Source organism: Anas acuta, chromosome 3 (assembly GCF_963932015.1).
Source record: "Anas acuta chromosome 3, bAnaAcu1.1, whole genome shotgun sequence".
NCBI classification, from domain to species: Eukaryota; Metazoa; Chordata; class Aves; order Anseriformes; family Anatidae; genus Anas; species Anas acuta.
The window spans coordinates 57465260-57492094 of record NC_088981.1 but is presented as its reverse complement, the minus strand read 5'-3'; the positions used below and the strand labels follow the sequence as shown (position 1 = coordinate 57492094).

Sequence of the window (26835 nt, the reverse complement as noted above, 5' to 3'; positions counted from 1 at the left end):
CCTGACACCTGGAGCTGAGCTCCGTTTTCTATGCATTTCTGCAATATTTTTGCTCATTTCTTTCACCATATTATCTTCACCAGAAAACACAGGCAGCAGTGTAACTTCAACACCTTCATCCCTGCTATTCTCACTACTTAGCAGATGTATCCACACTTTCATTGTAGAAGAATTTAATAATTTCTTGAGTGCTATCTTAAAGGGTAGTAGTTTCGTGCACCTGTTCCTGCTCTCTTTTCTCAGCCCTAACGTTAAGCTAAGACTAATTCTCCAAGTCTGTCCAGCCTGTGGCTTAGTTGTTCTGCCAGCTGGTCCCTGAGCTTTTCAGACCTACAGTGCTCTGCATATCTACACAAGTGCAAGAGTCAGCACGCTGTGTTCTGCCAGCCTAAGAGCTCTCAAACCTTTTCTCATTTTTCTACCTTTATACAGCTGTCTTTGGATAAAAGAAAGCCATGCAAGCAGTGGTGCAGTGGAACAATCAAAGCTAACTGCAGCAGGAATGATACCATGGAGGAAGCAGCAGTTGTGATGGTGTAAGGATATGATTCAGCACCAGCCAGATGCAAGCTCTGCAAACATCTGAAGAACGCAGTGTAAAACTGCTGTGGTTCAGCTGCATAAAATGAGGCTCTTGATGTGCTGTGAAGAACTTGCAGGAAAATCTGCTCTCACTATCTGCTCTTCAAGCCACATCAGTATGTAGCATCATTCCCAGGGGAGCAGAATGGTGGGGAAAAATCTGGGCTGTGAATCAAAAAAAACATGCAAGAAATTGTAGAGTCTAAGAGAATGTAAGCATAGTGTTACAGCTACCTCAGGTCTCAGAGCACATAGTGATCATCAGAAACTTCTGGTCCCTATGTTCAAGGGACTACAGTGCAAGGACAAGGCTCCCAGCCACTCTGATCAGGTGGCATTCAGAAACAGCTTGCCTCTAGGATCTCAGTTCTTGGAAAATGAAAATGGGCCCAAGTTGAATCTTCTAGAGAAAGCAAATTGCTGAGTGATTATCTCCATGGATTGGTAGTACTCCTAGAGCTGCCATACCAGTTTTCTTCATTTGGTTAAGGCATTTCTGTGTCTTTTAACAAAGTGCATTCCTCACTTCCACTTCCTCCGTGGCAGAAAAAAACCTTCTGTTCTAAAGCAACTTCTTTTTTAACCGATAAAGTGTTTAGGTTTCTGCTTCACAAGGACTGCAGTCATCCACATACCGTGTATAATTACAAATTATTACCAAGTTAGTTACATAGCTGCAAGCATGTGTACAGCAACTGACTGTAGGACAGGAATATGGGTATCATTATTTGTGAAAGAAAAACTTCATCTGGAAAAGCAAAGGCTGGAGGAATTATCAGCTGAAAATCAGACTCAACATATGGAGATATCATAAATGCTGAGCAAAGTTTTTTGCTGCCATCCCTAGCTTAATGAGAACAATTTGTGTTGAAAGCTTTTGTAAATTCCATATGAAATTTTTATTTATCTTAGACACTGACCACATTTGTGTCTTCGCTAATTGTGTTACATGTGGTCTCCTTTGAAGTAATTGCACAGTTTACATTTTGATTCATTAACTAAATATTGGAACAAAAAATAAAAATAAAATAATAATAATAATAAAAAAAAACTAAAACAGTTTCAAAAACAATTCAATCAAATAAGTCTTGAAAGCGTATTATTTTAACAAGGCTGATTATGTTCTCAGATGAACGCCTCAGGACTCAGAGCAAACAATACCTCTGATGGATGGGAGCCTCTTCAGTTGCTCCGCGAACGTGCAGACTGTGCTGTTCACTAAAGCAGAACTCAGCTTCTCCTTTGGTACTAGCTTCCTGCAATCAGTCACTGCATCTACAGCAAAGTACTTTTGACTATATTTATAATATTCCTTTAAAAATATGCAGCCTTGCTTCACTTCAATTGACAAACACAGATCAGTGTGTGCCAGTCAGTCACAAATGATTTTTGATACATTGCAGTGGTTCCTGCCTCATTAACACTGGAAAAATGCAGAACGTGATAAGCCGCCTACCAACCGATGCAGATTTTCCCACTCTCTTCCTTGCAACTGAGCACAGTTTGTCACTGTGGTCTGCAACATGGATGAACTGGTCACTGGGGAAATTGCTGCAGGCAGCAATCTGCAGCAGACTCTCCAACTGCCTAAACTCACCCCTCTGTTTTTAAAAAGCTCAGGGTACATCTTGAACCTTTCCTATTAAAAAAAAAAATAATAATCCTGAACATAGCATATTATCCGTGTTTTGGATATTTACAGTACGTTTTCTTTATTATATGCCAGGAAATAAAAATTTGTTTGGCTTTGAGCTGACTTTTAAGAATATGCATTTGGGAAGAAACTACCACTGTGGCAGATCATTAAAAGATTTCTGGATGCCTTGTTTAAGTTCCTTTGCATAATTTCACCTACCTGATGATTGGTTGGGATGATATTCAGTGTGTTCATGCTACAAAGCTCAATGTTTCTTTTTATATACTCAGTCAGTGTCAGAGACTGGCATATTGCCAATAAATAAAGACTAGTAAAATATTTTTCAGTTATAGAATAATAACTTGGAGGACTGACAGCAAGGGAAAAGCTCTTTTAAGACTATCTAGATATTACCATGAGTAGCAAAGTACTGGAGTTACTAGAATAGCATTTGAGGAGCTATATGCCTCCAAATTAGGTAACAAAGTGATACCTATGATTGCTGGCACATTTGTACTTTTTTCTACCTGTGTGGTCGTTGCTCCACTGCTTTATAACAAGTATAAATTATCTGAATTACGAGTGTTGCAGAAACATTATTATTAAAATTTTAACTTGTACAAACAAAAACTTATATTAAATTTAAAATAAAATGAAAGTTATATTAGAAAACGTAAATGAAATCAGAATTTTTAGCATATACTGCTATCTGAATATTTCCCAAAAGTTTGTGGGTACCAAATATGTGATTATGCAATCACTGTAATGCAGCTGTGTTTATTTTATTGCATAGATCAGACAAACTGTACAAGCTAAGCATGAGCATGTTGTTCATAAATCAGTACGAAATGTAGCACAGTATGCAAGACTTACTTAGACCTTCTTTCTATTCCAAGTGTTTCAAACTTGGCAGAGTACGCATTCCTTGGAGGACTATGAATACGCCAACTTTTAAGCATTTCTGGCAAAATAATTTTTAGTTAGTTCAAGAGAAAAACATATAAACACTTTGCTTAATAATGTTGGAAACAAGTTTTAAATGCAGTGAAATGTACCTTAAGAAGTTCTGTTTGGCTTTTCTTCTTGTGGGGTGAAAGAAAGTATAAAGAACTTCAGCCCAAGGAACAGTTTGTTTAGAAGAAAAAAAAAAAAAAGCTGATTGTATTTGAGTCTCCTTCCAGGAGTCTCCCTTATGGTCTCTTTCAGAAATGTTTGCAGATTTAATCCCTGGTTGTACATACAGAGAAAAAAACTGCCTTCACTGGAATAGTCCTACTCTCATTATGTCCATCCATTGTATTCCAATATGTATTTAAGTCATCTTAAATGCTTTGTGACCAAAACTGTCCTTATTATAAAGGAATATGGTGCACACAGTCACAGGTACTCAGTTTGGACTGAATGCTATTTTCATTTAGTATTTCCAATGCAAAGGAAAATGCTTTAAATATTTAACTTCTCCTGTCCTAATTACAGTTATTGGAGCAAAATCATTTTAAAAATAAAACTCCAGTATACTGCTTAGTGTATGCATTGCTTAGAAACAGTTCTCTATGCAAATATTTATGTGCATGTATTCTCTTAGAAAAGAGATTTTCACTTACTTTGAGTTCTGCATTTGTATATGTCTAAGAAAACAAAGTCTGAAATTACAAACATGACTTCTGATGTCTGTCTGGTACTCTGGAAGACTTCATGTAGTCAGTGGAACTTTTCAGCAGTATATCTTCTATCCTGGAAAAAAAAAAAAAAAAGGTCATTTGACACTTCTAAGACATTATAGTGATTGTGTTTATACTGAGCCACCAAGCTCTAGAAGGGGAAGGGAATTCATTTTAAGACACAACACAAAGAAGTGACTAGAGGCCAACTACGCATCTGACCAAACATCTGAAACAATTGCAGACCGCAAACAACTCATTGTCCAACTTTGATATTAAGATAACAAGTTTGGAATGATCTTCCATGCTCTCAGCACATTCAGTGAAGGAATTCAGCTGTCTTGCCTTCACAGTTCTTTGCAGGCAGAATCACAAATCTCACTTAAAAATTGGACTTTATTGAGTTGAATCAAATTTTCTAAATGAGGCCTATGATTTTGCATATCAAATTTTCCATTTAAAAAAGCGTGTCTCAAGAAGAAACTGATAACTTTGCTTGTTTTTCATTTATGTCAAAAGATCTGTCAACAAATTAACCTACAAATTCTTTCCAGTAACCTTCAAAGTCATCCTACACCATGGTGCCCACAGAACCTTAGACAAAAATTTACTGCTATGCTAAAACCTTGGTGGATCATATAGATCCAGGTTGTCTGTTTCCCTTTTTCCCATCTTCTTTTTTCTCTTTTGTCTTGTATCCATCTGCTGTATAACCTTTGTAATAGGAATTGCCTTTATGTGCTCCTGAGTTTGTACCTTGGGATTATTGGCTATGACTGAAGATTCAGAGGTGTGTGCAGATGACAACACATATGACAAACAATGGCTTATGTCCATAAGCCTTTTTTTGTTCACACTAGAGGTGAGGCTGAAATTGCTTTGAAAAGTTAATCTTTATTTACTGGACCTTCCCTGACACCCCTGGTTACACCGTACTAGCAATTGTGCTCAGTGGCATTTCATAGAGGGAACGCGAGTAGTAGTTTATCCTACTGTCATTAGGTGTAAACAATGGAAAATAAATAAAACATTTTTTTTTTTAGGCACTTAGCCAAGCTATGAAAACAATGGAGCAAGTATTTTATTTCAATTGTTACCTTAAGACTTTTTTTTTCTGTCTTGCTCCATTACGATCATCTTATGATAAATTACTGAACAGTACAAAAAGCAGGCTTCAGAAAACAAAAGATGCACTTTGGTTCTTTGTGATATGAGCTGCACGTTCTATCTTGTTGTACTAAATTAATCATAAGCAGCATTCAATATTTAAACAATATTTCAATATTTAAAATGGGGAAAGAGCAGGTGCCTGCCAAGTACAAGTGTTATGAATTTCAGGTTAAATAAAATGCAACAATCCTTTCCGTTTATCATTTCCAAAACACAGCCTGCACTATGTCCCCAGTTGTACGTGAGGAAAACCTTCAGTCAAGTGTTTTCTGATCCGTTCTTGGAGAGTTCAGTGTTGCTGACCTTAATGGAATTCTGTAAATATCGTGTTGCTGATCTTGGAATGTTTGTAAACATCGTTACAGTTACAATGAGGGGCAAAATAAGCGCTTGCAAAAAAAAAGTCAGCAAGTTGCCTAAGGATGATGGACTTTCCCAAGGTTTATTATGATTTATTTTAAAAGCATATAATAAAATCCATCCTTATCTAATATTCAACATGCAAGCATTTCCAAGCTTTTTCTCAAGTCTATCAATGAGTCGTTTGTGTCCTCTGAGAAAGATTATTTATGATAAAATTAGCAAATGTGTGTTTATACACTTTGGTGGATGAGATCAGTTGATTATAAAGTATTTTAAAAAGCGAGCAAGCACTGACAGGGAGAAAGAAGGAGATTAAAAAGTGAGCAAGCAAGACAGGGACAGGGAAATCAGAGAAAAAGATTAGCAATCCTCCTGTGCAAAAAGTCTTTTCCCTACCTGATTCCTTCCATAACATTTCCTTTAGGTGTCTCACAGCCTTATCCTTCAAAAAAAAACTACTCTTCTTACCACATGCCAGTCTTCAGACACACAGAATATGTTTAAAAATAATTCAGAATGAGAATGTATTACATACTAGTGAACCGCCATTGTATTTCTCACTAATCCTAGTTTTACATCCCTTACAGAATCAAAAAAAAAAAAAAAAAAAAGTATTAAATTTGGGATTATATCTGAAGTATTGGTTGTGCTGGTAGATCCAATGAGAGACTCTCCTTTTTCAGCTGGAGTACTGGGGAGCACTAGTATTGAAGCAACTAACTTACAGTCCCAAAGTGCTTTTACTTCAGAGGATCTTACTGCACATTACACATATTTAAACCAAATACTTAGATGAGGGCAAATGCAGCTGTACAATGGCTTTGATATCTATTGAACAAACACATAATATGTAGAAAAGTAGCATGTTTTTACATAACTAAAAATTCTGTCATGATATGTACCTAGAGGGTGATCAGATCAAAGATGTATAAGGTAAAACATCTTCGCCAGAACTGTAGAGCAGTACTGGAACACAGATGACCTACTGAAGGTTTGAGACAAAGCCACAACTGACCTGATGTGACAATAACCTTGGTCTGAACAATAGGCTGTGCCACAGGCCTTTTGTGCAGTCTCTGTCCTTGGAGGATTTCAGGATAAAACCCTGGGTAGCCTGGTCTGAGCTCACAGCCCCTACTTTGGCTTGGAGACCTCATGAAGTTCTTCCCAACCTGAAGTATCCTATGATGCTATTTCCATGATTCTGTGAATATTTAATCCAGACTAACTAGGGAACGTATTAATTATATTTTTTCAACATAAATATCCTGACATGTAAAAGAAGGAAACTCCTCCTCCTCCAGAAAGATACACTACATTGCCACCTACCTGCATTGTCAGCTAGCATAAAACTGTCAGCTCTTCTACAGAGACCTCTGCCATTTGAACTAATGAAGAAAACTCCTCTGGTATCTACACTAGCATCATCAGCGGGAAACCACTGAACAGGAATGAGATACTACCAGTGACTACCACTGGTAGTGATAGGACTTGGATTTCAGGATTTGAGAGCCCAGGATTAGTTTCCAGGCTTTTTTTTTTTTTTTTTTTTTTTTTTTTTTAATATGTTCTAACAGTTGCAACCTGGAAAGAATGTTAATGGTCTGTTTTTCTTCACTTCATCCCCCCATCTCTGCTCTGAAGATTCCAGCAGTAACTTCAGTTGCACCAAATATAAGATATCACCTTCTCTTTTTATCATTATCTGTTTAAAACACAGACTTTAGAGTTATTTGCTGCTGCTGCTTCTCTTTTCGGCTGCCATAGGTAAGCAAACTTAAGCAGCAATCACATTTTTGGTGTATTTTAGTACCACTTTTGGTTAACTTCAGCAATAAAAAATTAACTTCTAAATTCAAGGAAGAATACCCACTATTTGAATTTGGCAACAGGCACTTGTTCCTATTCAATCTAGAGGGGTGTCTTGGGAAAGAAAGCTGGGAGTTTCCAGAGGCTCAGAAAAATCTTCAGAAAAATACTGAGGCCCGTAAGTCTTTGGGAGATGAAGTCTGAAGAGTATGAGGGAAAAGAAAGTTTCCACAACTAAAAATAATGGGGGGAAACTTCTGGTGTTCAGAAAAGAAGACAGACTTCCTTTGCCCAGGAGACATAGCTGTGAAGTTTTGGGAGTCTCCTGAGATGGGTAGGTTAAAGCAGAAGATAAATGCAACTGGAATCTGACAATGCTTGGTTAATGACTTCTGTATGTGCAACCTTGGAACTGAACATTATGAATCTTTTTTTCCCAACATTCTAGGAGTTATGCAAGCAAAATTCCCCAAATAACTGGAAAACAGGAGCATGAAAACAGAAGCATTGAATTACGAGGTTGCCATGTATCACTGCTAGAACTGTCTCCCAAATGATCAATGGTATTATAACTAAAGACCTTCCTATCTCTTGTACACCTTTCAGAATAAAATCCAAAGCTGGGTAGAAAGATTACATTTTATGACCAAGCCTATGTCTATAAAGATAACGAGTAATCAAGCATTAGCATTTGTTAGCAAATTGAAAAGGCAACTGGTGTCAGGGAGCAGTGAGGCCTGGCTGCTCCCCAGGAGAAGGGCCCTGTGTAGGTTGTGCCCTCAGTGATGGGGCACCATCCTGTGGGGTCTGAGCATTTCACAGGGTCCATCGACAACCCCAGGCACAGCAAACCCCAAACCAGAACCAGGGAACCCAGTGAGGAGCAGCTGGGACAGGGTTAGAGACAAGGCCCCAGGGCCGGTCAGGGCCATTTGGGCCTGCTGGTGTCCTGGAGTCCCTGGCAGCGTAACATTGCGATATGCTCAGAAACTGCACCTGAATCATAAATCTGTTGAAGACTGTAAAGTGCACAGAAGCAACACCATGCGTGTTTGCCAGCTTCTCATAATTTTTGCAGGTTTTTGCAACTTGCTTTTTTGGAGTTAGGACACTGGGTTGTAGGAACCTTTTCTCTGAGTGGCACAGCTGCCGTCATAGCTGGTGGCATTCAGCAAAGCCACTAGGATGTGTGGAATCAACTTCCATTGCCAGAGAGCTCCTATGTCCTGGGGAGATCACCACAGTCAGGGAGGGACTATAAAAGCAAGGGGTCAAAGCAGGGCTGGAGAGGAGAACTGAGGATATACTTAGACAGAGAGAAGGAACAAAGAGGGGCACAACTATCACAGGCATCTCCAGAAGTGAGGCAGGTTGGAACAAAACTGGAAAAGGAAGCCCCTGGAGAACATTACCGGGGAACTAAAGAGGTTGGTACGCTGTAGGACGCTGCGTCAAACTGAAAGGAAAGGAAAAGCTTTGAGCCTCACAGGCAGGCTTACCTGTAACCTAAAAGACTCTGCTTTCCGAGTGGTTCTGCTAGTGTCTTCTGTTCTCCCTCTTTCCTCTCCTTCTTACGCCACTGTGGTTGTCTGAATTACCTTGATGCTGGCCTGAGGAGGTTGTATATTCAACACATACATTCTGGCAAAAGCTTTATTCATTTATTTATTTATTTATTTATTTGTCTTAAAAGCAGGTCACATATTTAATGTTTTGGTAACTAACGGTATATTGATTTTAATTAATTTATTTATTTTCAGTAAGCTAACATTGGCTTACACGTGTCATACTCGTGGAGGTTTTGAACTACTTGTTCTCTGGTGTCACAGTTTTGACTTCAGAGGGACCACTCGTGTCTGAGATGCAGGAACTTATCAGTAATAATACATAAGTCTAAATATTTATCTATGCTAACATTCATTTATTTAGATAGCCAAATCATAGTGTGGAGAGAGACAGAGAGAGAGAGAATATAAATACACGTTGACACTTTTTAAGTGACATTTCTTGAGGGCATATCTGTCATCATTCTGTAAAGCAGCAAAAATGCATGCCTAACCCACGATTCTACATCTGTATTATTTCCATTGTTAGTTCATTTTCTTTATATATCATTTCAGCTTTGCTGCACTATCAGCAGCTTAGCTGGCTGATAAATACAGACACATTTTGTTTATGCTGCTCATCCTAAAAAAAAGGAATAAGCACTTTACTTCATATGAACAGGTATGTCCCATACTACGGTGTTTTGTTTGTTTGTTTGCTTTGGAAGGTAACACTACAGAAATGTCATACTTCCAAGAGTACAAGGTACAACCCTGTGAAATATACCTGAGATTAATTATATCAGCCAAAGAACAAGAGGCTTTCGTCACTTTCTTGGAAGCCTCTAGAACCAATTGCCACCTCATGTTAACTGAACGGGGCTTTCAAAAAGAAGAATCTATCTTTATTTGCATGCATATCTCAATACAAAATACATATTTCTTTGAAGTTCTTCTTCAAAGCATCTTCAAAGGTGGGCCTCTAGTTTGCAAGGAGATATATATGTAAATAAAATCAGATTCGATTAACTTTTTAATTTGTTTCTTTAACATTAAAATTGTTCCTAATAAAACATTTACCCTTGGATTGCTTAAGTCAACCAGTATATGCATACGCTACCATTGAAACGTTTGCTGGTGTTGTCAGAAAAAAAAAAAAAAAAAGAAAAAAAAAAGAAAAAAAAAGCCTTATAAAGGAAGAAAAAACATTTTCCAAACTGTGACTCATTACCACAATACAAAATTATGCAAAAGCTCAGCTAAATGGAGACAATCCAAAACATATATATATATATATATATATATATTTTTTTTTTTTTTTTTTTTTTTCCCCTCCTGGTGAGTGTATGATCTCATTATTTGATTCCAGAAAACAGTGTTATCTGCAATAGGATTTGTAGTATCAAATCATGACCACACTACCTTTGATTCTTTGCTCTTAACTTACTATTATCTTTCATAAGAAATTAATTAGTCATTATAAAATTACTTTCACTATGAAAACATACAATAATAAATAAAGGTCTGATGTTTTCCTGATTACTCACCCCTGTAGGCTCCAATAAATCAGATATAGAAGTGAGTAACAGACATTTTAATAATCATGTTTTAATATCAGGTAGTGTGCAGTGATAACAAATGTACTTGGAGCAAAACAATACCTGCATGCTAAAATTTATTGTAGGTTTTTCCTGGGGTGTCCTAGGGAAATCATACACTGGGCATATTCTGGTTTTATAAGAATAACTACGTATGTAGTTGATCCCTCATACTGAGAGATGAAATTGCAGCAGGATTGATAGTGGAATCTAAATGCTTTCCAAATATAAAAGTAATTTTATTTTAAAAAATGTTTCAATTTGTCATGGAAAGAATTTCCCTTTATTTGAAACAAACCAACAAACAAAATAAAATGTTCTATTTCAACTGCTTTGGAGAAGGAAGAATTCCTAGTCACCTTGCATCCTCATGGTCAAGCCTCTTTGCTTCATTCTGCACACACAGAACTCCCATAATCACGGGAAAAAAAGCCCTCTCTATCCAAACTGCAAGGAGGGTACATTTACTTGCTTACACAGTGTGTGAGAAATGAGATAGATGAACACCAGCTTTTCCGAAGTTACTTAATAGAAGCTTAAAAGAAACAATATTTATTGTATAGAAATCTCCCAAATAACTGCAAAAATGTCTCTGCAAATCTTGCTTTCTTTTGTAGGCCTCATATATATGTACATATATGCATATGGGTGGATGAGGATTCTACTCGTGCAGCTCTGGGCATGAGAGTTTGTGACTGGCTGAGAGCTTACATGAATGTTGCCAGCTCTTATTTACCTGGGTATCAGAAAACTTTTGTATTAAGAAATCAAAATGATAATAAACGACTCTTTCTGTTCTTCTACCTTTCCCATAAGTCTTTCACGACCACATTTTTGTTTAATGTATCTCCAGTGTTGCGGTCTTTTTTTTCTTTCCTTTTTCTTTTCCTCTTTCCTTTCCTTTTCTTTTCTTCTTTCTTTATTTTTTCTTTCATTTTTTTTTCCCTCTCTTTAACATTTTTCTTTTTCATTTCTCTTTCACATTTTACTTTTCCTTTCTCTTTTCTCTTTTTTCTTTCACTTTTTTCCTCTCTTTCACTTTTTACTTCTCCTTCCTTTTTCTTTCACTTTTTTCCTTTCTCTTTCATGTTTTACTTTTTCTTTCACTTTTTTCCTTTCTCTTTCACTTTTTACTTTTCCTTTCTCTTTTTCTTTACTTTTTCTTTCACCTTTTTCCTTTCTCTTTTATTTTTTACTTTTCCTTTCTCTTTTTTCTTTCACTTTTCCTTTTTTCTTTTCTTTTTCACATTTTACTTTTCCTTTCTTTTTTTCTTTACTTTTTCTTTCACCTTTTTCCTTTCTCTTTTATTTTTTACTTTTCCTTTCTCTTTTTTCTTTCACTTTTCATTTTTTCTTTTCTCTTTCACATTTTACTTTCCCTTTCTCTTTCTCTCTTTTACTTTTCTTTTCTCTTTTTTCTTTTAAAAATTTCTTTCTCTTTCACATTTTTATTTTCCTTTCTTTTTTTCTTTCTTTCATTTTTTCTTTCTCTTTTCTCTCTCTCTCTCTTTTTTTTTTTTTTTTTTTTTTTTTTTCTCATTTTCTTTCCCCTTTCCTTTCTATTTCTTCCTTTCTTCTCACTTATGCTTTTTTTTTTTTTTTTTTCCCTACAAGACATATAGCTTTAGTGTCAAACCCCAGAGACTATGTTCCCATGTGTGAACTTTTAGTCTATTGGTGATGGTCTCTGGCACAGTTCGACTGCAAGGAAATTGTTCAAAATGTACCAGAACCAATTGAGCACCTCAGACCCCAGCTGTATTTTCCTACCCAGAAATTACTTCCACTGCAGCTTAATGCCAGAGAGCATTTAAACACTGTCCTTCATCTGAGTGTAATTGCAAATGCAATCTCCTTCTGGCAGTACCACTTTACAGGCTCAGAGTGGCCACTGAGTCTCGCAACTGAAATACCTCATGGAAGTCCTGATGAAGCTCTGTTACAGCCCCTTGAATCTAATTCAAGATCCGGAAGAAGGCTCAGGATCAGTGTATAAACAGAGAATCACTTTTTTGGTATGAAAGAAGGTCCAGGCAGAGGCAGGGATACACCCTATCTGCGCACCATTCAGGGTAACAGCACCTTTCGTGCAATAGCTTTATATTGAGACATGCCATGCAAACAGGCATGGAAACATAGATACTACATGGAGCTGCTGGCCAGTGCTTGCACTCTGGCTGTTGCAGCTCGCATCACCCTTCACTCCTGGTGTGTAAGCAACGTGTGAGGCTTCATCAGAAAACATACATTTATGAACAACATGTTCTTAAAAAGTTGTACGACAAAGCATGGATCTGTATTTACTTTCTTTAGTTCTCTTTATTTACTCCTTACACTTAAGGGAAAGCTCTAAAAATGCAGTCGGAAAGGTAAAAAAGTATCGGAGGGCTCAGGAGATGACGAGCGCGAGGTGCTGCTGCCCCCTGGAGCACAGAGCCCGTCACCGACAAGGCTCTGTGCAGGGCTCCAGGCGTGCCCAGACAACCGGGCGTGCAGCCCCGTCCCTGGGTACCCGACAGCGCTCCGGAAGCCCTGCGGGCACAGCACCGCCAAGGGCACCCCGGGGGCTGCGGGACGGGCACCCCGAGCTCCTCACAGGCACCCCCCGGCGCTGCAGCCGCCCATCGCTGCGCCCCCACAGGCGGGCACCCGCGCCCCAACGGCCGCCCCGCCCCCTCATTAGCCGTTAACGGCTGCGCGCGGGAGGCGTGCGCATGCGCAGGGCGGGCCGGCCCCGCCCCCGCAGCCACGTGACCCGCGCGCCGGGCCCGAGCCGGCCGCTTCCGCGGGGGCGGGGTGAGGGCCGGCGGGGCCGGGGGTCCGCGCGCGCGGGGCAGGGGGCGGGGCCTGCGCCGGGGGGGGCGGGGCCTGAGGCCCTATATAAGGGGCCGCGGCGGGGGGGGTGCGGCCGTTAGCGGGGATGGGGCCGCGGCGGCGGCGGGAGGGGCTGGGGGGTGGCCGGGGGCTGGGCTCTGTCGCCGGGCTCTGTCGCCGGGTTGGGGGGGCTGAGGCGGCGCTGCTGCGGCCCGGCCCGTGCCGCTATGGCCGCTGCCGCTGCGGGAGGGGGTCTCTGAGCGCAGTTTTCTCCTGTGGAGGCGGAGGAGGTGGCCCGCGGGCGGCGAGGAGATGGAGGAGAGGAAGATCAAAAGGCGGAGCCCCAAGGCGGCCACCGCCCACCCCGCGCCGGCCGCCGGCTCCAAGAAGAGCGCCGTGCCCGCCAGCAAGAGCACGGCCTTCGGCAACCCCGCCCCGCAGCCCGCCGCGCAGAAACCCAAGCTCAAGAGGTACGGGGCGGGGGGGGGGGGAGGAATTTTTCATTCCACTTTCACAGCCCGATTGTCAAATGATTCTACATCTCAGATTGGCAAAGGAAGTAATGTATCATTTTGTCTAACTGCTTAATTTCTCCAGAGTAATAAAAGAGAAAGCCAAACCTCCAGGAGGCGAAGCAAAAGGGGCACAGGCAGCACCGATCCAGCACTCGTTTCTCACAGATGTATCAGATGTCCAGGAAATGGAAAGGGGACTTCTCAGCCTCCTGAATGACTTCCACTCTGGCAAACTTCAGGCGTTTGGTAAATGTGTGAATTATCTGTACGGAATGGTTGCTTTTTAAACTACCTGATGGTACCATTTGCAAACAAGTGTGCTATATTGACAGACGGCTGGTTTGTCTTATGTCTCTGCTGTATGAAGTCAAGGTCAATATGACTGAACAGATCATACAATATTTCAAAATGGTAATGCTGTTGTATGTTTGACTTTAAGATGATTAAAAATCCGTTTGATTGTGGCTTCCAACCAACATGACATGCCTAAGGCAGTACCTCAGCTTGAAGATGTAAGGTACCAAACTTAAAGCCCTTTTGATACCTTCTACTAAGAAATCACTCTTTGGTACCTGATTTTACAGTGTACTAACACTTCACGTGCTGTTGGTAATGACTCTTATGGAGTGAACCGTAATTCAATGCAAACTGCATTATACTCATCATATTCTTATGTTAACAACGTATCTTCCTATTCTTACTACTTCACAGTTGATGGAGCTTTCAAAAAGCCACAAGAAACTCAACTCTTCTACTTCATTTTTTTCCTGTATTGTGTAGAAAGATGCAGATATGCTTTTGCAAATTCAGCATTAGGTCAGCATGTCACATTACCTCCACATTGATTTTATGTGAGAATACAGAAAACCTATAATATATAAAGAATCAGTTACACTGCAAAAAATCCCAAGATTAATCAAATTTAGGAAGGTTTATTATGATCAGATTTAAAATACAGGGATTGAAACTCAAAATATAGCCAGTAAATGTATAATCTTAAAGTACATTCAGTGGTTATCAAAAAATCAGCACAACACTAACACCAGACAGAATGACTGAAATTTCAATGGTGGAAAAGGGAAGAAATCCTCTAGAAAACAAGTTAACTCATAAATTTGATGCTTAAATTCATATTCTCTGATGTAAAATACTGTATCTTCATGCTTTCAGTTTCCTCTGGTTTCTTTCTCTAAAACTGCTGTTTGTCGTTTTTAGGAAACGAGTGTTCCATAGAGCAAATGGAGCACGTGCGGAGTATGCAGGAGAAACTTGCTCGCCTCAATCTGGAGCTCTATGGGGAGCTGGAAGAACTTCCCGAAGATAAAAGAAAACTAGCCAGTGATTCCAATCTGGATAGGCTGCTATCAGATGTAAGTACAGGGAAGGCAGGAGACATGGTCCATGGACCTAGGCTTGTGATTAAAACACCGCTGGAGGGGTACTGATTCTGCACAGACTGCAGTCCATGATGAAACTTAGAACTGAGGAAAACAGTTACATAATAAGTGCACACAATAAGACACGTCTTACCTGCTTCATCTTGGTTTTGAGAAATACAGTACCTTGTTCTCTCTTTTTGTAGACTACTGCTTGTTTCGGTGAGTGGCACAGTCTAGCTGTACACTGTCTGAGGGTGTAGGCATTTTTAGAGACAACCTATGTATCAGCTAAGACCATTTTCCTGTGGTACTTCCTCTTTCATCTGTGGAAGGTGACATAAGGATTTTTGATCTATGTATTCAACACTTTCAGTTTCTCCTTTCTCTAGTGTTTCCATACAAACAAATAGCTAAACTGCTACCATTTAATTTCAATTGAACAACAAAATTTAAGATTTAATTGTTAAAATTCAAGTTGTTAAAACTTCTTGATATACAGATTTAAATTTGTTGTTAGAAAATTCAGTGCAGGTTTGCCTTGCTTTTTCTAATCAAATTACATGTCAGCTCAAACCACTAATGATTTGCTTTGTTGTTTTAATGGATTTCTTGCATTATATCAGCATAATTGTTGCCTTCAACTGAAATACTATTTCTGATACTTTCTGTGTTTATTTTGCAGTTGGAAGAACTGAATTCATCTATGTATCCTTTTCCTTAACTGTTTATTGTGCATTGTATTTACTAACTGTAAGCACGTAACCGTCTATTTGTCTGTAACTGGTTTCTTCCTAGGAGTCAAATCTGATCAATAATGTCCCTTCTTTGAAATTAGTACTGTAATACAGCACGGATTTTAGGTTCTTCTACTTCATAAACTACTAGATCTAATTACAGGATGTTTTTCATATAGTGATTTATTTAGCTAGAATTCAACACTGACAGTTTGTTGGCTGTAGATGACAAAGCCCATCAGAAGCAAGGTCTCTTCACATGCATTTTGCCAAGAAACTCTGAAACATTTATGCCTTCTATAGTATTCAGAAGTATTGTCTCATTGATAAGTGAATCCTAATTCCTTTATTTTTATCTAGAAATAGATGCAGCTCTTCAGCACTGATTTTTACTTTGGATATGGGGCTAGCCTTTTTTTTATTATTTCTCAAGTCAGGCTACAGGTGCATTGATTACTTCTGCTGACCTTAGATAACTGAACAAATGCATGCTCTTAACCCATCAAGAAGATGAAGCTAAATGGCTTGTCTTGCTCATTGTGCTTCAGTGAGCTAAGAATACAGGTGACAAGTGTTGCATTCAGTTTTTACTGTTGTCTAAATATTTCCTTTTTAAAAATGTGTTCATTGAGGAAGGTGGTACTCTAGTTTGAGAATTAAGATACAGAGAACACATACATCAGTGCACTATCTGTGAAAAACTCTCTAAGCCCAAGTCTCATGAACAATGTAAATAGAATGTAATAGTGGTAACATTCCTCTGCCATTTTCCCTTAATCTGTGAGCTAGCTCTGGGGTTAAGTAATGCTTCATTCTTACCGAAAGGATTAATCTGTTGGTTGAAAACTAATCTAGGTCTCAGTAGAACTGTATCTGGACTGGTGCATACCTGACCTGTCACAAGACTAAGTGTCACATAGTTTCATATAACATTATCTTGTTTATACCTCATCTATTTGTGAAAATGTTATTCCTTAATGTCTTGCTTCAGCCAAAAACTACATCTTGCAGATGCTCAAGATATTCCAAATAGTGCCACAGGCTGAAAGAACAGCTTTTTCAAGTTGGATTCTTGAAGTTTGTTTTTTTTCTTTTTGTTCCTGCCACTGGAATCTAGAGTTGTTGGTGGTGTTTTAATCATCTTACACAATGAAGAATCAAAGTACAAATCTAAGCGTTTACTCTTGTGCATTCCTCTTTGAGTACTGCATTTGGTCAGGACTCAGTTTCTAGGGACTGAAGTAGGTTGTGATGGTGGTATGATTTATATTATTGCCTTATTTAATGGGAAAAACGGGAAAGTAAATTTATTCTGCTTGGTGTTGTTCATATTGTTGAAAATGATATGTATATAAGTTCATTTGCATTTCTCCATATTTTCTGGAGATAGTAGTGCTGTTGTCTTTGTGATCAGTACACAGAAAATCTGCACACTATCCTTAGTGTGTTTTGTTTACCAGTACTGCCACTGAAATTTTAATTTATTGTCAGAAGACATTTTAAATATAAAATCTTATTTAGAGATGGTGCTTATGTTCAGCTGTGTTAAGAAATGAGTTCTTACAAGGTATGAATAGTTGCAACTGACTTTTTTCATTACTGAATAATTATGAAATGTCACTAAACAGAATTAGCATGCATGACAGCTGTCCATATAACTTGATTAAGTTCTGTGAAATTCAAAAATTTGATGAAGTTATTGTTCAATAAATCCAGTATAAGTGACTCTGCAGTTGTTTGTTATAATAATCTGGCAGAAACAACACCTCTGTATTCACAGGAAGAAAATCAGTATTAGTATGAAGTAAGGCTGCTTTTAGATCCAAAATTTCTATCCCGGTCCATGAAACCACACCTTTGGTTCTAGATTTTGTTAGATGATACATTCAAATTCTGTGTTGTATATACTTATAATACAAGGAGTATCATAGAATGGCTACAGTTGAAAAGGACCTCAAAGATCATGTAGTTTCAACCCCCCTGCTCTGGACAGGGTTGTCAACCACTAGAGTGTAATCATTAACCTTCTATGTGAGAGTGAAGCTTTCATCTGTCCAAAGGAGGCATGTGTCCAGTGAGTAAAGGATGTCAAATTGGAGAATGTTTTAGCTGCAAGATGCAGTTGTGGATTTCATCAGCTGCAGCTCCTTTCTCAGCTGCACATAGCACCAAGTCTGCACTGTGATGATGAAACCTGTGATGTTGTGAAACCTAAAGACAGCTTAGTAGAATAAGAATATAACACACTCCTCACAAAATGAGCTTATTGGTTAAAGAGTGGAAAAAACAACAAATTAGGTGATTAACCCTTTTTCACACTAACTTTTCACTGTCAGCACTATTGCCTTGCCTATGCAGAGCTCAGCATGTTTATATTTTAGCCTCATACCTTAAAGTATGTAAAGTTGTGGTGCTAGCTATGGTGGCAAGAGTTATAGCTGCATTTATACAAGCAAAATGTTTTCAGCAAGTTTTGGTTCAGGAGGAAAGCCAGACAGTCACTAACAGCAGTGTAGTATTGTAACAGATACAGGTCTCCAAAATACACGTTTAAGAAGTATTTTTCACAGCTAAAGCTATTTTACACTAAAGAAAACTTTAATTCCTTTTTGGGCTCTGTCATTTAATTCTGCTTTGGCTTATGTTGTCAACCAGGTAATTTACAGATGTGTGGTCTGTTGCTGTCTTAATCTCAATTGCTGTACCATTTAAGTACGTAATGCATAGGTGTAATTCAAGATACAGACATAAACCTGGTCCAAGAACAATACAAAAAGTAGTACTTCTTCAAGCATCTTAAGCCTGAAGGCAATAGCAAATCTTAAAGAATACAGTAACTGCAAATAATGGAGAAATTAGAATTCTTGTCTCTTCAAAACAAATTGTCTTTTACACAATCAATTAATGGTATATACTCCCTTATCTTTTTTTGGATTCATACAAGAAAATCTTACAGCTAGGTCTTTGAAGGGCTGAGCATGTTCTTATGTGGTAATAAACTAATCACTTCCAAGCTTTTGAAGGAAAGGAAGATACTTACTGTAACGGATCTGTGCAGTCTTTTGCAATTATAAAATTATACAAGCAATAAGTGGCTGCAGAGAAACTCCTTTTGTTATCTTGTTTCTTGAAGAGTTGTTTATGAAGATAAAAATGTGTTAACCTTGAATATTTCGTGCCTTAAACTTACACTGACAACAAAAAGTGTTTGAAAGGAGACGCTATTTCCTGCATCACCAGTCTAGTGCTGTCTCACTCCGAGACAGCTTTAGAACCATAATGAGCCAGAAAAGGAAAACAAAAAGGAAAACAAGAAAGGCTAAAAGAAAAGCAGTGTCTCCTCCAAATCCTCTTTCCTAAGAGGAGAGCTGAATTAACTGCCTCTTTGTTCAATAATGAAGGGATAGTCTTCAGACAGATCTTTCATTTAGCAGGTAAAACCGAACTCTAAAATTAATTTTTGACCTAAATATGTAAGCGCTGTTGTGTTTTTTTTTTCCCCAGTACATTTATTGAAATGATAAATGTATACAAATGTAAACATACTCATGTCAGCTGTGTTTTGAAGTGCTCAGCTGTGGGAAATAACAGCAACAAATTTATCAAGCCCTACTGTCCCGATTCCATCAGCATTCTGCAGGTTGTAGTTCACAACTATGTAACACAGAGGTACAAGAACAAGGTCACCTGAAAATTAAAAAGCTTGGTTAAGAATTTAGATCATGATCTTGTTACGGATTTCATTAAATCCATAACAAATCAGAGATTTACTGTGGAGTTTAGAGGCATGTCAGATTCTTACAAGCCACATATGAAATACTGAGACTGCTCCCTATTTACAGTGGATACTGTTAATATTTATTGTGTATACCCATTAGTCCCAAGTTGTTATATAGCAATTCAAAGGATTTCACCCTTAACACAGCATACACAGGGATTCTGAAGTATCAGTGTGTGATACTTAGCATTCTCATAAGCTCCAACTCTCAAAACATCATAAACTGTATTTTTTTTTTTTTACTTCTACTTGCTAAAGAAATGTAAAAATGTTCCCTCAAACTCCTCACCTTCCAAAAGTGAATAGAGAATCTCTATTCGTATTTCTTGAAACACAGGTTCATTATTTTTGCACATAGGTGTTATAGTCTTTCACACACAAAAAATAAAGGAAATTACTACATATTTCCTATAAAGTCAATAAAACACAGCTCTTGCCCAGGAGCAGCCCTGGGGGAATGCTTTGCCAATATAAAGTCTCCAGCTTCTTATGGGAACTCAAACCATCTGTCTTCACAGGGATCATCTCCCCACATACTCCCTCGTGTCCAGGCCTACAATCAAGAGAAGCACCAAATACAAACGGTGCTCTGAGGGTCCTTTTTCCAGGAGGGAGCTGCTGAGCACCTACCTATTTACCTCAGGCACGCTGGACAGGGGAGCTCACTTCTGGAAAATGAAGGTGACACCAGACCAGGCCTAGACCATCTCAACCCCCCCCCCCCCTTCCCCAAGGAAGCCAGCAGGATTAGTTTGTTCACACTGTTTCTTCTAAATGTACTTGAGTTTTATCACTCCTCATGCTATCAAATGAGAGATTACATGTTTGATGTCACATGCATTGATCAGTTCTTTCCAGATGCAAACACGTAAGCTCTGAGTTACCATTACTAACAGAACATTTTAGCCAGCAACACTGGAAGTTCATTCCCTTTTAATTACAAGCAATTAAATTCACTGTCAGTGATTTATGGCTAATGCAATCTCACTGTTGTCTTCATCACAGCCCTCCTTACTCCCTGTGAGATAATAAGAATATTTATTATGAACAAATCCTTACCACTCTGTTGACCGCAGAAGTACCAAACAGCAGCCAGTATAAAACTCTTGACAGTGGGAACAAGACATCAGAGCAGGCCCTACATAACAACTGCACTGTAAATGGAAGGAAGATGTTTGTTAGATCTGCATCAATAATGCAGAACAATCTAAATACAGTTCTAGGCTTTTGCTGGCTCATCGCAAGGAACTGCCACAGACTTTCGGTTGTTAGAGTAAATGCAAATGGGCTGCAGCTCAGTTGGTATGTTGTAATTTGTAATTGCCAATCTAGAAGACTTTAAATCATGGATAACCAAGCCTAGTCACACCTTTGCTTCTTTGCTTTTGAGAACGTGGAAGTTGGAAGTACTGCTATAAATGAATTTGAAATTTCTCTGTTACACATATTGTTACAGCATATTATATAATTTCTTTGCAATTGTTAAAAGCTTACAGGAGAAAAAATGCTGCTCCAAATCATATCACTGCAGCATTGCTTTCTGAAGAAATAAAGGATGTTTCTATTTTAATCTGGCACAGAAACCTATTGTATCAGTCTCTTTAAAAAGCAATGCTCTAGATGTTCAAAATACCAGAGATAAATTTCAACAAGATATAAATAGACTCTCAGAATGCACTGATTCATAAGGGTAACACTATTCCGTACATAAGAAACAGTATCAAAAACGCAGATGGCTGTGCTCACCTGATTCAGCTTTTGGTGCACAAGCACCTTGATGGAGGAGCTCAGCTTCTCTCTTCAACCTAATTACTTAGCACACCTTTGCCTTCTGATGCAGTAGTGATCATCATCCTCTGTGCCAGAAGTCCTTGCAGGAAACGTATTGTAAAATACGATGTCTTAAATTCAGTAGAAAACATGAGGATTTTATCCAAAGAGCATGGCTGAAATTTGAAGATGGCTGGAGACTTGGTTTTGAAGGCAAGGCAGTGGCTGGAAGTACCAGGCTTCTAAGTACGAGGATGGCCTGCAGCAACTGCTGTCAGAAGCACATGAAACTACCCGAGCAGATCCAGTTTAAACAGAGTTATGGATTCAGAAAGGTACACACACAAACACCAGCAGTCCCCTTGAAGTTGCCTGACACTTGCAAAGTTGCTTGTCTGAAACGGAAAATTTGATACTTATTCCTTACTTTTTGTCACATGCATTTTTAAGTTGTACCTTGGGAGAAGATGAAAGTGTGCTAAGTATTGCTTTACAAGGAAATTGATTGCTAATAATTTGCACTTTATGAACATCAAAAGCATGTTTTATAACTCCCTGCTCCTCATATGATCGTAGCACTGAAAGACTGTCCCTTAGAAACCCTCTAAAACATGGTAAACAGTGGCTCAACTGTGTAAGCTTATAAATCTACAGCCCCATGTTACTAGGTAATGATTCAGATCTTCTGCCAGAAAAGTTGAGTCCTCAATAGCAAATGAAAAACATCTTATAATAGAACATGGTATTACTTCTGTAAAAATTATTTAGCCAAGTAAGTGTTGGTGAGTACATGAGTACAAGAACAACCATAAAGGCTCTCTTTGGGTATGGTTTCAGAAACATTCTGCAGAAGTGCTTGTGCTGGAAAAACAAACAAACAAAAAGCCACCAACATCCTGGCAGGAGTACAGCCTTGCACATTAAAACACTATTCACTCTTCATTGCCTCTCCTAAATGAAAGAAGCCCAGCAAATAGTGGCAGGGTGTGATGGTGGAAGGCTTTAAAGGTAATAACTGGACACACTTAAGAAGGGAAAGGAATGGAAATAAGTTTTTTCCTTATCATTATTCATTTCTTTTTATGATTCAGCAAGCACTGTCTTCACATAGAATTAAAGAGATGCAAGATTCAAAACAGCTCCCTCTCTAGACAGTATTGGGGAAATTACTTTTTATCTCTCATCAACAGGGATACATTTTTATTTTCCATTTAGGAAAAGGTGATTCAGAAAACATAAGGTTGAATTCAGAGAAACTGAGTATAGCTGAGCCCAAGAGAGCACGGAAGACAAAGAGCACACCCCATCCACATGGGACAGACATTTTACACAATGCTGAAAATTTATTTTTAGTTTTTCTTTCTTAACTTCAACATAGTTTATCCTACATAAGACATTTTTACCATTAAGAGATCCTCTAGTTCTGGAAGTAAACAACTGCGAGTAAACTGAGGGGCATGAGGTACGAAAGTATTAAGAATACCTAACTTACATTGGGTAGACTTAAAGTACTGCTTTAATAGCAGTACCTTTTGTTTTTCACCGTTGCACTTTGGAAATGATCTCTGAAGACCAAAAATAGGCAGTGGAGAGAAAAAGCAATTGAAAAGCAACTCTAAAGCAGGTGGAATGAAGAAATAGGCACATCAGTAGCAGAAGCAAATTAAATGTGAAAACGGATGCTCATCCAATCTCAAAATCCTAGGGAGAACTTTTGCAGGTGTTTAAGAAATGCATGCCCCTATTCATCATCCTAACTGGGTACACGAATTCATGTACTCATGGCCTGTATTCACACATGCAATACAGAGAGCATCTCTCTTGAACTGAACCTAATTCCTTGCCCAGAAGAGCTTACAGTCTAAGATCATAAAAAATAACACATCAAGTAGTTGGACCAAGATAAAACAAATAGAGCAGACAGGGAAGTGGAAGTAAATATTATAAGGTATTAAAGTTTGGTTACATTACTAATTGAGGTATTTTTTGAATATCACTGGCAGTGATGTTCTTAAAACATAAGTGATTTTTCAGTTAGAAGCTCTTCTGATCAGGAAAAAATGTTGAACGTACAAAGTGATGCATTAAAAATAAGCCATAGAAACCCTTAAAATAGATTTGTTGGCAACATTCAGAAGTGTTCAATTTGCTTAAATTCTTCACTTAAAACATTATATGACTTATCATTCTGACAGATATGTAATGTTTGAATGCTAAAGGCTTTTTACCCTTAAGCTTAAGATGCAAAATTCTGATTTAGGAATCCTGCTGCTGTAAACATAGGATTAATACTTAAATATCAGTATGAAAAACATGCTACTTTTAAGGTGTATTTAACTTTAAAATAAACCGTACAGACAAGATACAGTTGGTTTAAAATCAACATCCTTTGACTACAGTGAAGTGACCTACTTTAGGCTTTTTCTTGTTTTGCATATCCCTGGTTATATCTTTTTTTTTCTTCTTCTTCAAGGCTTACACCTGATCTACTAACTGACACAACATACTTAAAATGTAAACTTCGTGCTCATTTAACTACCCATTTTTACATGCAAGTAGAAAATATCTTTTCACGCAACTGTGACTTGTTTTTCATACCAGGGAATCTTGCTTTGGATTAACATATATGTCATCTGTAACACTTCCATGACATTTGAAAAGATGTTGGAATAATTATAGTAATAAAAATTAACCACTCTGTAACCAAACCCAGAAACACTTCATTTTTACTGCAACAGCATATCCAGCAGAAAAATCTGACTTGAGCTGTCCTCTTGTAACAGAATCAAATATTAAGAGAATTTCATTTAAGCATAAAAGTGAGACAGTGAAGATAAGTATTGCTAACAGGCAATCCATTTAGTTTTAATTCTGAAAAGTACGCTCAAAGAAATCAACTGGAAATGCAGACTAAAGAACTGTACAATTCTTCCACCCAAGTCAGTACCAGCATTTACTTTTTAAAAGTTACAGCTACATTTAATTTGCTCACAGGAGGATACAAAAGGAGCATAGCCACAGATTACCAAGAGAATTTAATCACTTCTGACCAACAGCTAAAAAAAAATTGAAGAAAACGGTCAAGGGAGTACCAACTATTTCTTGTACATGCCACAAAATTACAAAAAGTTTTCTGAACACCTGTAATAATCCCCTCCCCCTATTTGAATGAGTTTCAATTCCCAGGTAAAGATGAATCAACAAAATTAAAATATTGTGCTGTTTTATTGGTGTAAAAATCACACAATTGCTAGTTCTGATTCTGCAGAGATACATCCATGCAGTTAAACATCTATGATCCCACAGCCAGAAGAAGCCATTAAATAGAATATCTGCTGTTAGTCAGCAATTAATGCAAATTTACATATGAGATCAAAAGGTGTGTATCATACAATATACAACAAATCCTAATACAGTACATCAACCTGAATAGCAGGATACACTCGGGGAACTCTGTTAATAGTGAAGCCTGTCTATATGCCAGAGAAATAAGGCCTGGAAACAAGATGACAGAAGGTACCCCAGAATTCCTAAGAAGCAAACTGTTCTTTTTTTTTTTTTTTAGATTTATTTATTTTTTGCTGGGAATTAGAAGTTCACAGAGGTATTGACACATTACTTGACAATACATTTTGTTATAGTGAAGACTGGTGGATGTGATCTGTTATTAAAAGGTAATGTGTGAAACATGCAATTACAGGTGGTGCTTAGGAAATGTGCAATTATGTTGGGGATTTACACCCAACTCTTCACAAAAAAAGAGGACTGAAAAAGGTCTGTTGGAGAGACTACCAATTGTACCATAAGTCTTTATGTGCATGCGGCTGAATCAGGGTCATGGATGGATAAATGTAACAGCTGGCGATCTGTGGTTACATACTCTGCAATGTATGCAACAAACACAAACCCAAATCCGTTTGATATGGTGAACAGCCTGCAAGAACTCTGTCAACCTGTGTAAGTCGGTTTTATTGCAAAGGGGCAGGCTTTCTAGGATTGTGAACAACTTACAAATTGTGAAAGGCAGTTTGGGAGGTACTATTGGCTGATGACACATTATTAGATTTTCTCTTTTCTGGCACAATAAAATAAATGCCACAGCAAAAGAAGAGTTTACGTGCTTAAAGTCAACTGATAAGCAATCCTCTTCTGCACAGATGTTTCAACAGGGAAAAAAGGAAACCACTAAGAAGTTCCAGTTGGAAATTTTGGCGACAAACTTTGCAAACTCAAGTTCAACAAAAATCACGGATGCCCACAGAAAACGATGTAAGAGGCAGTGTCACATTCAAGGAAAAAGTTTTTTTTTTTTTCTGTACTGAAATTAAAATACTTAAATACAAAAGTGGACAAATTGACAAAAGAGAACCACAACATTTAATGTAGAATAGAGTGCACTGAGCTAGATGCATGGATCTTTAAATAGGATCTTGAAACCAATACCCCTTTCAAAATTAGTAAATTCACAGTTAACGGCAGTAGGCTTAGAGGTGAGAGAAAGGTCGAAGTTGTTCCAGTTGGACTTCCAGGGAGATTCTCTCTTCAAGAACATCCTACAAAAGAAATATTTTCTACTGACTGTCCACAGAGAATTAACATTAAGTTTCCTCATGTGACCAAAGCTGCTAAATGTCAGCTTCAGTTTTGAAGAACTAATATTCAGATCTCCTCTAAAAACGTGGAGAGCTTTTCCCATAATCTGAATAGAAGGCTAGATAGTTAGTACACAAGCAAAGAATCAGTACTTTGCTCAAAAGCGTGGCTACTTAGTATTTCTCCACTTCTTTCAAGTCACCCAAAACTAGGAAGTTAAAACTACCTGCAAATCTAACATTTTCAAATAAAGTATAAAATGCTTTTTTTTTTTTAAGATGAGAAACTGACAATTTTCCCTCTCTTACCTGACTTATGCACCTTTACTCTCTTTAAGACAGTAACAAACGACAATTACACTTAATCTTTTTTTTTTTTAAACTGCTTATCTTCCAGTCTAGACAGTACCACTTCATGTTTACATTAAGTTTGATTATCTTGGTAATTAAAATTAGATGTAAGGTAAGAAGGATGGCAAAAGATGTTAAGAAAAATGGTGCCATGGTGCCTACAGACAAATTCAAAAAGATAACAGCTGACCTAGATAAATGGATGGCTGCAGCTCTTCTTATTGAGCTGCAAGCTTTGTATCCCATATATGTATGCATATATTTGCTTAGAAAATATTATTTTAATAAGACTAAGGTTTGCTTTTTCCTTCAGAAGAAAGCAAGCCACTTAATCTGCTTTTCTCAATACTGTTTTCAAAGTATCTGATGACCACAACAGCTACCCTAGATTATATTAACTTAAGGTTTCTGCAATTTTTGTGGAGTCAAAAGCAAATAAATGCATTGAAAAACATATTTAGTACTAACTAGTGTCCTCTGTAATTTCAAAAATTCTATCAAAACTAGGTATATTCTGTGATCTATAAAAACAACTAAAT

The 26835-nt window shown here is 38.0% G+C and overlaps 2 protein-coding genes across 19 annotated transcripts in view; one reads left to right on the top strand and one right to left on the bottom strand.

Annotated features, from left to right (window-relative positions):
- The first annotated feature begins 13033 nt into the window (after window positions 1-13033).
- Window positions 13034-17530, top strand: CCDC28A (coiled-coil domain containing 28A). 3 transcript variants are annotated; one of them, XM_068677273.1, is made up of 6 exons: window positions 13034-13159; window positions 13459-13647; window positions 13775-13938; window positions 14908-15062; window positions 15754-15776; window positions 16797-17530. In XM_068677273.1, the coding sequence occupies exons 2-6, from the start codon at window positions 13490-13492 to the stop codon at window positions 16849-16851; spliced, it is 555 nt and encodes a 184-aa protein (XP_068533374.1). In that variant the 5' UTR covers window positions 13034-13159; window positions 13459-13489; the 3' UTR covers window positions 16852-17530. The 3 variants fall into 3 exon arrangements, 2 of the variants coding, with proteins under 2 accessions (XP_068533374.1, XP_068533373.1); XR_011095002.1 differs by lacking the exon at window positions 13034-13159 and having other exon boundaries at window positions 13279-13647; window positions 13775-13957; XM_068677272.1 differs by lacking the exon at window positions 13034-13159 and having other exon boundaries at window positions 13286-13647.
- Window positions 17531-24559: 7029 nt separating this feature from the next.
- The window catches only part of REPS1 (RALBP1 associated Eps domain containing 1), a 65381-nt gene continuing 63105 nt past the window's right edge, over window positions 24560-26835 (bottom strand). For all 16 annotated transcript variants that reach the window (XM_068677271.1, XM_068677269.1, XM_068677265.1 and 13 more), the window contains one exon: window positions 24560-25906. Coding sequence is in view for 14 of the 16 variants with exons in the window: in XM_068677265.1 (XP_068533366.1) it covers window positions 25838-25906 (69 nt within the window). In the remaining 2 variants the exon portion in view is untranslated. The remainder of the gene's footprint in view (window positions 25907-26835) is intronic.

Bases quoted from the DNA above. Each gene is read 5' to 3' on its own strand.
- CCDC28A (XM_068677273.1), top strand. From the start codon at position 13,490: ATGGAGGAGAGGAAGATCAAAAGGCGGAGCCCCAAGGCGGCCACCGCC. The intron at 13,648-13,774 runs GTACGGGGCGGG...TAATTTCTCCAG, and splicing joins CAGAAACCCAAGCTCAAGAG to AGTAATAAAAGAGAAAGCCA. The intron at 13,939-14,907 runs GTAAATGTGTGA...TGTCGTTTTTAG, and splicing joins TGGCAAACTTCAGGCGTTTG to GAAACGAGTGTTCCATAGAG.